This window comes from Numenius arquata, chromosome 6 (assembly GCF_964106895.1).
Source record: "Numenius arquata chromosome 6, bNumArq3.hap1.1, whole genome shotgun sequence".
Lineage (NCBI taxonomy): Eukaryota > Metazoa > Chordata > Aves > Charadriiformes > Scolopacidae > Numenius > Numenius arquata.
In genome coordinates this window covers 29185912-29200232 of record NC_133581.1, presented here as the reverse complement: position 1 = coordinate 29200232, position 14321 = coordinate 29185912, and the positions used below count along the sequence as shown (strand labels likewise).

Here is a 14321-nt window from a genome sequence, read left to right as displayed (position 1 = left end):
GATCAGTCGTAATTCAATTTTTATGCAATGGAAACAGACAAAGCAAAACCAAGCAATACATTCCTTTCTGTTATTGCCCTGTAAAGCTAATATTTGATACATTTGGATAGTCTAATATTAGACTTTCAATTACTCCACATCTCTGGAAATAAAAGTGATCATTTTTATATGTGTCTTCACCTAGTTATACTGCTATAAATCTTCTGTGTGCAATTATTGCAAGCACAGGCATTTCCCAAAAGTTACTGAATTATGCACAAATGTAAGCAGATGTATTGCTATTCATACAGTAAGTGAAATGGAGTAACTTAGCATAATCACATTAGGTAAAACTGCCAATAGACCATGTAATAAAGCATGTTACTCTAGGGGCAAGATTCTAATTTCAATTCTTCTGCCATAAATACAGTGATTTTTGTGGGATTTTGCAAGATTTCCATGAAACTCATTAGATTCAGACTCTGACCTGTTTATTACAGCTTGTGGCATCGTCCTGCCTTAGGTGTATGTACTTTTATCTGTATTCCATATATCTGTGTGTGGGTACCTACCATTGGCTGCACAGCAGCCTTGTTTTGCTTCTTCAAACTTATTTGTTTTTCTTCCTTCTTTCCAGTTTATTCTTTGCTTCAGTTTTTACCAATGGGAACCGATGACGTACGGAGCTTACCACTACCCAGGCTGGTCCATGGTGCTTGGATGGCTGATGCTGGCCTGCTCAGTTATCTGGATCCCAGTTATGTTCGTGATAAAAATGCATCTGGCCCCGGGCAATTTTATTGAGGTAATTCTTCTGCCTTTTTTGCTGCTTAAAAATACGGTCACAGGAGACTGTCTGTTTTATTTTACATTGATTTTTGTGATATTGAATGTCTAATAGTGCTAAGATTGCTTTCTGGTAAGCTAGTTATTGTGTTGCAAAGAGATGCTCAGTTGATTTAAAATGCAGACCTTCTATTTCCTGTTCCTCCAAAAAAAAAAAAAAAAAAAGCCCCTAAATTGTTAAGCTATTGCTTTTATGAGAACTAGAAGGAGTTACAAGGTTTCTGTGCCCTGGTGTGGTGTTACTGAGAGAAAGTTGTTCTTCTGGCTCTGTTGGCCTCGTTGCAAAAGCAGCGTGTGGCCATAGGAAGCATCAGCAGCTGGTGTGCATCGGGTCGCAGCGAGCCCAGCGCTCAGTGTTAGGAAGAGTCAATCAGGAGTCGCCTGTTTGCAGAGTGTGAGGTGGTTGAGTACCCGAGGCATCCAGGATGCGCTCCAGGAGGTTGTGCCACTTGATGAAGTTCAGGAATAAGACCTCATGCTCTACAGATCAAACTACTCATTAGAACACTTAGCTGGCAATTTTTTTATTCCCCCTTCTTCATCTCTATTTTTCTTGACTATGCTAATCTCCTCTGGCACCTGGGCTTAAAAAAACTCCAGGTACACTTTATTTATATGCCGCTTTGGTTTATTTTGCAAATCAAATTCCTGCTGCTTTCCCTTGCCATTCCAGAAATGTGGCAATCCCCTTCTGCTCCCTGTCTCTGTACCCTGGCCCTCCCTGCCACCCCAGCTGCCACCACAGGATGATAGAATTGTCTAGGTTGGAAGGGGCTTTTAAAGTCATCGGGTCCAACCATTAACCTAACACTGCCAAAACCACCACTACACCATGTCCTTAAGCACCACATCTACCCATCTTTTAAATACTTCCTCAGCTCCTTGCAGGCTGTGGTACGGCATCTTTCTCATGTTGGCACTTCTCCCTTTGTTGCGTTCACCTTGTCATCTGAAGAAGTTCAATGGTCTCATTTTTGGCCTTTGAGGCTTTCTCAGCTCTGTCCTCTCCTCACTGCATGCTGCTTGTGCTGCTCCCTCCTGGAGATAAGGAACAGACACTTGTCTCCCCCTTTCAGCTCTTCTGCAAACCCCATCGGGGCTGTTACACGCCTCAAAAATGAGAAGGAGAGAAAATGCACTAAAATAGAATAATCTTTTGGTCTCTCAATATGTCACGCTACACATGCCTAAGGGAAAATACGGTGCTTTTCTGCTTCACATGGAGGAAAGGAGTTTAATATTAAGTGGTGGGACACCCTCGGGAGAGCATCCAAGCACACAGTTGGCACCAGGCAACGAGGGCACTTATCTAAAGGGCCATTCAGCCCTTGTGCGGAGCATGTTGGAGCGCATAGGTCAGGAGACAACTGCTGCTACAGGAGATGAGCTAATGTGAAATGAAACATACTTGTTTATCGTCTCATAAGTTTCTCTCATTGAGACGAGTTGTTCTGCTTCAAATCTTCTAACTTATATGTATAGTACTGGTATATACAGATTACCACAAAAATAGGGTGCTCTCCTTACTGTCCCTCTAGTAGTGCACCCAAAGAAAGACCAAAAAGTTGGATCTGTTTTGAAGGGGCTTTTGCTGAAGCTATTTCAGATGTAGCTCGGTATTTCCTGAATACTCAGTCTGCTGCATAAAATTATTATGGTTGATTTGGGAGGTAAGAGTTGCAAACTGGTAATTAAGCAGAGATTAAAATAACCGATATAGAGGTCTGATTCACTTTATTAGGTAATAAACATATAATTGTTCCCTCTTAAGTCATCAGAAATATGTTTTCTTTCCTTTTTGTCTGTAAATGCGCCAATCAAATTATATATTCAATAAAGAAATCAGCAGAAAGATTAGAAGATTTTTGTTGTTTTCCAGGTTAACATTCTCCTGTTCCTTTTTTCCTGCAGATAGAAATGAAACATTTTGTCATCTCAAAATTAAAATCTTTGTTCATTCATAGCAATGTACTTCTTTTTGGTCATTTGTATACTTGTGGGAAATATGCTAAACAGAAATCCAATTATTTTAATGCAGTTACCCACTGCTTAGACCATTGGGCTAAGTAATTGTGCACATGTCCTTCAGTAAGCGAGCTGCGCAATCTGTAGCGGTGGTTCTGAGCTCCCCTCATATGGTGTGGGGGAGAATGTATAATTAAAATCTGGGCACTTTATCGTCTATTAATCTTGCAAACTTTGTGCAAAACAAACACTGAGCAGTGGAGCGTTGCAGGGCTCCATCATCAATAATTTCAAATGAGCCTATCCTCATTTCTTCTGCACTGTAATTCTGCTCCGTAACTTCAAACGAGACTCTCTTTTCTCTCCCCCACCTTGCAGCGACTCAAGTTGGTGTGCTCTCCACAGCCTGACTGGGGTCCGTTTTTGGCCAAGCACCGCGGTGAACGTTACATGAATATGATTGATCCACTGGGAACCTCTTCCCTGGGACTTAAACTACCAGTGAAGGATATAGAACTGGGGACCCAATGCTAATAATTACTACATGGGTGTCAATAACATTGTCAGCCTTCTCAGATATTTTGCCTCCATTTTGTTCCCTCGCCTTTTCTTCTTTTCCTTTTTGCAGTGCCTGAAAGTGGTTGCTAAGGAAAGTAGGACTTAATGTTGCATGCATTAGGGAAGACCTCGCTAGACCACTTCCAGGTGTAGGTGATGCCCATGGTGTGTTCTGGACCCACTGAAATAGCAAAAACATATTGTGCAACGGGTGACATACCAGGTTTTGTCAGGTGATGTAGGTATAAACAAAACACAATGGAAAAAAATCCTTTAAGGAAACTATGTGCCGACTTTGACCCATTTCACACAAGCATCCGTGTAACAGGTAGCTATGGTTAGGACTAGGATTTTGTTACCAGCGTAACCAAAGGGAAGTTCGGCCTCAGATGGGATGGAAGTGGCCAAAGAAGGGGATCTCCTGTAGTCTTGGTATAAACCCAGCATAAGGCTCACACACTAAGCGGGGTCGCTTTGCACTGAGAGCAGCCTTGACCCGTTTGTGCCTGTGCGCTCTTTTATGAGTATGAATTATACTAACTTCGAGGACTTGTTATTTAAACAAGCAGAGACCCTTTAAACAGCACACCGGGAAGCAATATGCAAGATCAGAACAGAGACACAATATTCCATTTGGTCTTTTCAAGCAGAAAAATAAAAGCAAAATTTAAAGAACTACTAATTTGAGACCGGGACTAAACTACATTTGAGTCTAGAAGTGGTTTGGAAATGGCACAAGACTGAGGTGTGTGGGCATCACTGTTTAAAGTACTGTCACACGTTTCTTTTGATAATTTGATATCTGTCATTTCAATTAAAAATGCCTAAGTTATTGGAAGTGTCTAAAACCTTGCTCCACCCTAAGTGCAGCTGTGGTTTTACTCACTTCCCTACAATCCTCCGAACATAGTTTTCCTCGTTTCTTTGCTTGTGTTCACAGTATCTTCTCAAGAAGCCATCGCATAATTTGTGCCTAACTTTGTATTCTTACAGTGGTAAGTGTAGTCTAGTTACCACCCGACAACAGTTATTAGAAGTTAGATGTGCTGTTCAACTTTGTGACTCCCCATTCATTCTCCTATAAACTTCTTTATATAACCTTTAGATGATGTATTCTTCTCTTTCAACCAATGGGGAAATAGCAGAACCCCACTTGTCTATATATTATATATATAGCACGTAAATTCTTCAAAGCACTATTCTCTCTGAAATGTACATAGGTTTTGGTTATTTTGGTTTGGGTTTTTTTTTTTTTTCATTTAAAACATTTTCATTAAATAAAAAACAGGAAACCCCCAGCAATTAACCACTGCAGTCATCCACACGGATGCAGCATTAGATATACAAAATGCGAGGGTTGGGGGGAGAGGACAGTTTAGTAGATGGCCATTACAACATTCCATAGCAATAGGGCATTCTAAATCAGTACATTTTAGAAATCAGATATAAATGATGATAGGAATATTAGACTTAAATAGTTTTGTTACCTATCGGGCAGAGTAAAAATAGAGCTTTTTAAGAGTACATTTATTTATCTGAATATAAAATTAGCCCAATTTATTGTAAATGCACTAGAATGAGGGAGAAAAATATATCTTCAATAATTGGCAAAACTGTAACCTTTACTATCTTGTTATATCCTATACATACAAATATGATATTTTTTAACAGTGCTCAGTGTTCACGTAGTGTGTGCTAGTGATGTTTTCTGTCCCTACGAGTATCTTATCAATCAGTGTAGAGATGGTGAGCTTAGAGTAGTTTAGCCTGTTTTTTCCTTCCCCACACACACTACTGTAGTAGCCAGTAAATGTTCTTTCCTTTCAGGGGACTGTTTCCACCCCGATCGTTTGTCTGTCTGTCTTCATATTACAGGGTCTCAGGTAAATCTTCAGTTCACGTGTGCCCATAGATCAGTAGACGTGTTGTTTCATCCTGTCAAAGAAAACAAAACCTAAACCTTAATGTAACACTTCCACAAATCGTTAACATAGTTTCTCTGTGTGTGTGTATATATATATGTATATTAAATATATTAATCATTTTGCTGAACATCCTCTTTCACGGGGCAATTAGTGTTGCCAGTTCTAGGCACTGCTGGAGACCTTTAATCCTCATGCAGGACAAGCGAAGCGCCATCATCGGGGGTTGTCACCAAGCGAAGCGAGGGCAGATTTTGCACCGTTTTGTACTGGCCCCTGAATCTCCACTCCACTGGCTCTGTCGGTCCCCGTCTCACACGGTGGCCAGACAGGACCCTTCTGTGAGCTTCTCTGCCTTAAAGCTGTGCCCCCTGGTTCCAGCTTTGCTTGCTATTTTAATAAGGGGGTTTGCTGTTCTTACTTCTGGCTTTTATTTTTCCTGGCAGAGGCAGGTTCAAGAAGCCACGCTCTGTTTGATGTAATGAAGGTCCATAAAGATGAGCTGGAAATTTGGTCCCCATGTCTACATGGGGCTGAGGGGTCTTCTCTGGGTGAAGAAAGAAACCTAAGTCGGCATCTCTAGTGGGAATTCCGTATTTTCATCAGGATAAATAGCTTTAGGCCTCTCTCTACCAATATTACCTAGCATCTTGGTTTTATTTTTGGAGTCCAGGCTAGTTTCTTTTCACTACTATTGTGATTAAAAAAACCCAAATAAATCCATAGGTTTGTTCCTCTTTTAAAAAAGGAAAACACTCAAATCGCTTAACAGTTTTCTGAATCCTTTCACTTACTAACTTGTCTCAGGACATGCACTGGAACTGGGATTAACTAATTGCAATAAAATTACCTCGGTGTAAGGATGTCAGTTACTGTCTACCTTAGGTATAAAAGAGATATCATTTGAAGGAAAACTGCAAGGTTATGCTATCTGTCCTTTGGCTGGGATTACCAAACTAGAATGAATATGAAAAATTGAATTGCTTTCCATGATTTATGTAATTAATCTGCTTGCTTTTAGTTTAGATGTTGTTCCTGTGCCTGCTAAGTCATTAGCACAGGATTAGGCTTGACTTTGAAACTCTGAAAACAGATGATAGTGATTTTGTTCTAGCTGATACTTGTCTTCAGCTTTGACCTCTATTACTAGGCTTGCAAAAAAATTTGGAGAGGAGGGAGAAATTAATACAAAAATCACAGAAGATATGACGTTTTCACTATATGTTAAAAGCAGATTTTTTTTTTTTTTCATATTAGGCTTTTTAAAAAGTATTTCACTGGCCAAATCTGAATGTCGAGATTAAATTAACCAGCAGTGTCTTCTTTAAATGAGAAGTAACCTTAAAGTTTGGGAATACACTTCATGTACCATGTTCTAGGAAAAGTTTGCATGTACTTTGATAATTTTCTAAAAATAAATTTAGTAACTAATTAAATACCAGTAAAGATCTTTAAAAAAAAAAAAAAAAAAGGAGGGGAAAAAGCCATATTAGTAATAATGTGATGTATGTACTTGCAGATCTATCTATCTTGTGAGTAAAAAATGTTCAAATTTGGTGAAAATACTTATGTTGCATATTTTTTTCTTTGAAATGAAATTGCATTTCTGGATGAGCTGAGATGCATTATTGTATGCATTAAAGATTATACTTAATGCAAATGCTTGCCATCTTCAAATTCTTTGGGTCTTCCTAGTGTTTTTAATATGCAATGTTCAAAACCTGTCTTTCAGCTAGACACGGCAGCACTTTGTTTCCAAAAGAAGGGTTTAACAAAATGACCTTTAATTGAAAAAGACTTGGATTGTCTTTATGCGATGTTTCAATTGGGTCAAAGTAGTCTTTTGATTAGGTTCTGCTCCACTGACCATGTTAGATGTGCCTCAGCACTGAAGATCATTGCTTCCAATACACTGTGGCTATCTCTTACCGTGAAATTCCCACACCTGATTTATTTTAAATTCCTTTGGTCTCTTTGAATATATGTACAGCTGTATGGATAATATGACTTCTTGTTGCCTGTGTTAAAGCAATTGCTTATTTATGGCAGACATTGGTTTCCTATTGGTTTCTTACTCTGCAGCTCCGCTTTTTCTTGCGATCAAAGACAGACTTGTAGGGATTGTGGGTTGCAGGCTGCAGAGCTTCGGCAAGCGGCATCCCAGAAAGTGTCTCCGTTTTGCTGTTAACACTGTCAGAGACACTTGTTTCTTAGTTTGTAGTTAAATGGTGTGCGTGTAAAATATGTGTAAAATGGTCAGAGCTTGATATTCCTGAGCGGCTCAGGTTGATGACTTGGGGCGGGGGGTTGGGGGAGTGCGGGTACAGGTATTTGGGGTTTCTGCCTTTGTCACCCTCAGGCAGCCTATCGCCAAAGAGAGAAGGTTATCCTGATGGGTTTAACGTAATGTGAGAACTGGGCTGGACCTTATTGCTTGCAATATTATTATTTGCCCATAATGTTTAAATACATCTTCAGGTAACCATTTGCCTTATAGCAATCTTCCATTGTTAGGAAATCTATTGATCGACTAAAACATGTTATCTGTCATTTATATTATGTAGTATTACCTTGTAAGGTAGATGCTTAGCTGGTATAAATTGCTACAGCTTTGTTTGGAGCTGTGACAATTTACACCAGCTGAGAATTTGCGCCCTGTGTCCTATGGCACTTTATTATGGACCCATCGCTGATGGGTTAAATCTTAATTACTTGCGTAATGTCATATATAAATATATATATATATATTTACAGGCATTCTATGGGGTACTGCTGCCTATGGATAAAGATTTGTACCCTAACCAGGTCATTATAATTTTTTCATTAGCTATACGTGGAGAAGATACATTATGTTACACAGGATGCACCATATATATCTCATGTAGTGCATATTATAGTGCTGTGTGTTATTAATTTAAGAAATCATTATTCTTGAGGCCCTACCTCAAATTTTGTATTTATGTGTACAAATGCAATTTATTGTATTATATATTTGCCTATTATATTTGGATGTGATAAATTAAAATTATTCAATAATGTATTGGCTCTAAAGACTCTAAATAAATGTCCAGTGTTTAAACAGAAAAAACGTCAGCATTTTTCTGGTGAATGAAATGTCTCTTTCTCCACTGCCTCCTTCCCCACCCAATGCACACCACAAACATCATTCTTACTTAACACACAGCCTTAAGGTATCTGCAGAATCGATCCATTTGATTGTTAGAAACCTCGAGCAGCAACTGGAAACAGCCCTCTTGGGAAATGGAGATATTGCACAGCTGCAGAAACAAGTATCAATTAAATGTTTGGATTCTTAACTATTTGAGCGCTCTGTAGCTTGTGGATTAATTGATTGCATATAAGAGAACCGACTGGATTTGCTTAAATCCTTCTTATCCTATCAATTCAATCATCCCAAAGGTTGTTGAACTGTTAAAAGCAATAGAGGTTCGTATCTGCTGGAGATGCAAATGAGAGGTCTAAGGGAAGGAAAGCGAAAAGACACCGTTCCGGATGTTATTGTACCTTTTCTTTAGAGCTGGATTCCTGCAGTGTGGTGAGGGCAGTGTGCCCCACCACCGAGGAATTAAGCGTGTTCTTCCCTTCCCGGCAGCCTGCAGTGGAAATGGTACTGACCCAACCTGTTTCACTGCTGGCAGATGCAAGCTTTTGCCAGGCTTTCCCCAAATACGACAGCTGACGTACGATAATGTCTGCTCACAACGTGGCATCACACGTGGTAGCACGTAAGAGATATTAGCGTGGCGCCAAGAGCGTGACAGGGATTCTAGGCAAGGGCCTAGTCCTGGAGACAGCTCAATAGCTATGTGGGCAGGGCTGTTTCAGCAGTTCTGGTCGTTGGTCCCATCCCGTCCGTCCCCTCGCACCAAAATGTGCTTTGCTCTGTGAACTTGCATTTCTCCGAGATGTGTATGTGCAGATGAAGGAGATGGCAGGACCTGAGCAGGCAAGACTACGGTAATTTTTTTCACAAATAAGGCAGTTTTCATCTTGGAGAAGTCTGAAGTTACCTGCGGATATCGTAAGAGTCCTCAGAGGCAGGTAAGTGTCATTAGTCTCCTTTTTAGGAGGGAAAACTGAGGCACATGGAACTTGTCAAACCTCCAGTCAATCAGTGTGAGTCAATAACACAACACATTGATTTTGGGAGTAAGAGACAGTCCTTTGCTGTCACCATTAGGCTCTACTGCTTTAAATCTTCAACCTCGTGGGAACAGATAAAAATCCATGTCCTTTTAACTTGGGTGTATGGATTCACCCAGGCCATGCTTTAAACCAATGGACGTTACTTAACCGACTAGAAAACAGGCACGTCTTCTCCTGCAGTGCCAGCAGATGTGTTTAGTTTGAAATAATTTTACTATTTCGGGTACTGAAATTCCTATGGCTGGGGTGGAGACCGAAGGGCACATCTTATACCAACCTAACGGGCATGTTTAGTTTGGAGAAGAGGAGGCTGAGGGGGGACCTCATTGGTGGTGTTGGCCTCTTCTCCCAAGGGAATAATGACAGGACCAGAGGAAATGGTCTGAAGTTCTGGCCGGGGAGGATTAGATTAGATATTAGGAAGAATGACTTAGTAAATACTGAGAGGGTGGTCAGGCACTGGAACAGCCTGCCCAGGGAGGTGGTGGAGTCGCCATCCCTGGAGGTATTTAAGAAACGTGTAGCCGTGGCACTTCAGGGCATGCTCTAGTGCCCGAGACTGTTGGTTTGTGTCTGTTTGTGGGTGGGTGTGGGGTGTGGTTGTGGGTGTTTGTTTTGGTTTGGTTTTGGTGTTTGGTGGTGTGGTTTTTTTTTTTTTTTTTGTTGTTGGTTGGACTCGATGATCTCAAAGGTCCCTTCCAACCAAGAAGATTCTCTGATTCTGTGTGATTCTAATAGATGAATCAGTTGTAAAGTTTAATTTGGACTTTCAGGTATTCAGACATAAGCTAACTGTGTGTTTGGGAATTAAACAAACAAACAAACAAACAAAAGCAGTAGGTGTTGCTCCGTGATTGAGTACAGGACCAGACAAATGATTTCTCTTTCTAAGGCCTCATTCTGGTGCATTTGTCAGTTATTTATGTAATTATAAACCTCAACGTGGATACTTTCGGCCTGGGGACTGATTATTTAGCCCTTTACAACTGTTTATCAGTTGCTAGGACAGATATGGCACAGAGTATTCCCCCTCCCCTTCCTTCACATCTACTCTTTTTCTTAATATTTAGGTGATATTATTAATATTTTCTTATATTAATAATATATATTATTATATTATATATAATATATATTATTATATTATTTATATATTTTATATATGTTATTTATTATTATATATTATATATATTATAATATTATATATTCTTATATATTCTTATATATTTTCTTAATATTTAGGTTAATATTAGGTAAGTGCTGTTAATTCTTGCCCTCTGCCGGCTGCAAAGGAAACTTTGCCCGTATGGATTGCAAGTCTCCCTTCAGAGCCAGGTTTTCCAGGGATGGGAGCCTTATTTGGGAATCGAGGAGATTTTCTATCCCATGAGCTACAAAGCGGTTTGGTTTTTTGGTTTTTTGTTTCTTTTTTTTTTTTTTTTTTTAAGCTGGCAACTGAGTCCACGTGTTCAGTTACGCTTAAAATAATACTTAGCACTTTTAATTGCCTTTTATCCAAGGCACGCAAACAACCTTACAGCTGCCGTGAGAGACACTGAGCCTAGTCAACTTCATCAAACTACAAAATGCCACAAGCTCCGTGGCTGACAGGACTAACGGTTTAACGCCACACAGTTAGCACCATCGCAATAATTTAGGTCAAAAATCAAGAAGCATTCAACGTCCAACTGAGAGTGCAAGAGCAATCTTTCACAGGAATATTATCGGAACTGAAATCCAGCTAGCCTGCCAGGACTAACGCTTTACTCTTGCAAAAGCACCGTCAGACTTTATTTTTTTTTTTTATTTTTTTAATTGCTATAACGTTCAGGAACACAGTTTTAATTCTTGTCTGAATGTCATGCTTTTCAGATAAGATCGTATCAGAATATCAGATTTTTTTGGTGATAAAGGAAGGTGATTTGTTGCCATTAGGGGAGGTGTAAGAATAGTGTGGCCTTGGAGAATGGGATTTTTTGTTTTCCGTCTGTTTGCCCTGTCCTTTTCTGATACGAACAGCTGAAAATCCTTGTGGGATTACTAATGTTCTCCCAACGTGTGATCATTTGGGCACTGAGCTGGACTATAGCAAGAACCACCTCTGTGGGACCAGCTCTGCTCCAAGTGCTTCCTACCAAGTCACTCGTGTTACTTTTTGCAGGACCTATGGGCTCTTTGGATGTTCCTGATCAACAGAACAAGTCAGGAATGAGGAGGATATTCTTTGTCCATGGGATTCTTCAAGGTGTGTTTCAAGCTGTGCTTTAAAGCTGGTAACTCACTGCGATTTTTTGTATGTACCCCCAGTAATTTTTTTTTTAAATAGCATTTAATCTAGATTTAGGTTAAGCTAATAACGGGTCTATTTAAGAACCTACCTGTGACCAGTATAACTTGTGTAGCCACTAAAGTGGAAAATGGAAAACTCGAGTTGAATTAGTTTCAATTTTGTGTGTAGATAGACCCTGGTTTTACTACCAGAAAAGCGGGAACATAGCTAAGCTAACGTGAGTTGGATGTATAGACCTATTTCACAGAAAGGAATCTCCTCTTAAATCGGAGAGTAAACACTCTGCAGAAAAGTTATTTTATCAGGGTGAGGAGAGAAGGTGTGTCTTCACCTGCTTGATGTACTCCTTTTCTCGTTGCTATGACTATATATCCATGTATACACACCACGTGTACGCGTCTCCCCATGCCCCGTGGGTAAGAATGGTGCTAATAACACGGCACCCTAAATAAAACTAAGGAGACACAAAGTTATATTTGCATAAAAGCTTTTTCGACACGCCTGGAGATAAATTACTGAGATGCTTTTGGAATAACCACCCCAGAGACTTCCTGGAGAGCGTTACCTCGCTTGCAGCCAGGAACAGCTGTTCTCAGAGCTCTTACTAATGAAGTAATTAGGCAACCAAGTCATACCCTTTGCTCTTGCTCATGTAAAGGTGTGCGAATGCAACTGCCCCCTAAAAAGCGCATGATTGTTTTGATGTCATCCTGACTTTGTCCAAAGGCACAGCTAATTACTTTACTTTTAAGACGGCCGGAATTTGCGTGGTGTGGAACCAAACCCCAACGGGATGAGGGGAGGCAGCAGAGAGGAGGATCCCGGCTTTACAGCCGGAATGGTTTGGTTTTGAACGGGCGCAAAACCAGATGAGCTGGAAAAATCTCCCTTTTGCTCCCGTTCGGTGGGATGGGAGCTTAATCTGCGGTCTGTAGTCTCTACTTCAAATTGGAATCAGGTGTTCTACAGGGGAGAGTCATCGCATATGATCGATGCATGTGGTGGCCCGCTTGTTGCCAAGGGTCGAGCAGTAATTAGAGGCTGGAGGGAAGAGATATTTGAAGAGAGGTTTTTAAAACAGCCATCAGAGCGGGTTCTCAGATGAATCACGAGTATCTTGAAATACTTTACCTCCCTTTTACACTTTAGAGGCACGAGAGAGCGAGCAGTTAAGTGACTTAAGCAAGGACGTACAGGAAGCCCCGGGAACGGTATGGATTTCTGCATATAATGCATATAATCTCGGAACTTCTTTTTGTTTATTCATACCAGGCATAAATTATTGCTAAGACTAAATAGTTAATAAGGGTCGATTCTTACTGTTTTTATGCCGGGAGGGAGGGAAGGAGGGAGGAGGTGGTGGAGATGCTCACGCCGCCCCCGGCAGAGCCGCGTGGCCGCACCTCGCACCCACCCGGGGCTGCAGGGACCCCTCGTCCGCGGGGGATTCATCTTTCGGGGGAGGGGAAAAAGGGGCCGCGGCCGCTCCTCCAGCCTCCGCATCGACCCTTCAGAGAGGGGGCGGCTGGGGGAGGAGGGGGTCCCCGCTCCGCGCCGTGGCCGTGGCCGGGCGGCGGCGCTGGCGAGGCCCGGGGGGAGGGGGGGGGGGGGGCTGCGCGTCACGGCGGGGGGCGGGCGGGGAGCCCCCGCTGTGGGGGCGTCGGGGCCGCGCCTGGGCAGCGGGCGGAGCCGGAGCCGCCGCCGAGTGCGGGAGCCGCTCCGCGCGTCGGAGGCTGCGCTCGGCTCGGCTGGGCTCCGGCGCCGGCTCGGCAGCAGCTGCCGGGAGGGGAGGCGGGCGCCGCCGCCCGCGCCGCGCCGATGGGTCTCCTCCTGCTCCTCTGGGCGTGTGCGGCCGCCGCCGGGACAGGTGAGGGGGGGGCCGGGGCCGCGGGGTGGGGTGTGCGCCCCTCGCCTCCTCCCTGAGGGAAGGGAGGGGGGGCGAGGGCTGGGGCCGCCGCCCGGTGCGCGCTGGCGGCGGGTGGAAACTTTGCGGGGCGGCGGGGTGTCCCCGCTGCGGGGACGGGGAGCGGACCCGGTTCTGCCGGCTGCCGCCGCGGCGGGGGCCGGGCATCCCTCGCGGAGCGGGCGCGGGTCTCCGCGGGGCGCAGCCCGGCTCGTCCCCGGTGGGGGAGCCGCTCCGCGGTGCCGCGGGGTATGCGAGGGAAAGTTTTACCGACGGCGGCGCGAACGCTGCCCCCCGCGGGGCCGGAGCGGAGCGGAGCTGGCGGTGCGGGGCGCGGTGCCGCCCGCGGTAGCGGCGCTGGGGGAAAGCGGCGGTACAGGCGGGGAGGCGCGTTATTCCTGCCCGCGCTGTGCCCGCTTCGCGGTTCCCCCAGCCTGTCGCGCCCTGCGGAGGCTTTGTTCCCTTTCCCCTTGCCCCGCGTACCGCTCTTCCGCGGCTGCAGCTCCCGAGGGGGGGGACGTCTCTGTGCCGGGCGCGTAGCTATTCTCAAGGACATAAGCCAGCACGATTATCAGAAAGTGCAAAGGAATCCGCGTTTTAAAATTAAAAATTATGATAATCCAAATCCAGAGGTCTTGAGGGGCATGACATAAAAATAGTGGTGAGAAAATAGTGCCTGTCCTTCTGGTAGCGG

At 43.3% G+C, this 14321-nt stretch overlaps 2 protein-coding genes across 3 annotated transcripts in view; both read left to right on the top strand.

The window, feature by feature from the left end:
• Window positions 1–3324, top strand: part of SLC6A5 (solute carrier family 6 member 5) — a 33182-nt gene extending 29858 nt beyond the window's left edge. For both annotated transcript variants that reach the window (XM_074149501.1, XM_074149500.1), the window contains 2 exons: window positions 617–784; window positions 3169–3324. In XM_074149501.1, coding sequence (XP_074005602.1) covers window positions 617–784; window positions 3169–3324 — 324 coding nt within the window. The remainder of the gene's footprint in view (window positions 1–616; window positions 785–3168) is intronic.
• A 10218-nt stretch (window positions 3325–13542) lies between these two features.
• NELL1 (neural EGFL like 1) overlaps window positions 13543–14321 on the top strand; it is a 308797-nt gene continuing 308018 nt past the window's right edge. Inside the window, exon 1 of the mRNA XM_074148724.1 lies at window positions 13543–13591. Coding sequence (XP_074004825.1) covers window positions 13543–13591 — 49 coding nt within the window. The remainder of the gene's footprint in view (window positions 13592–14321) is intronic.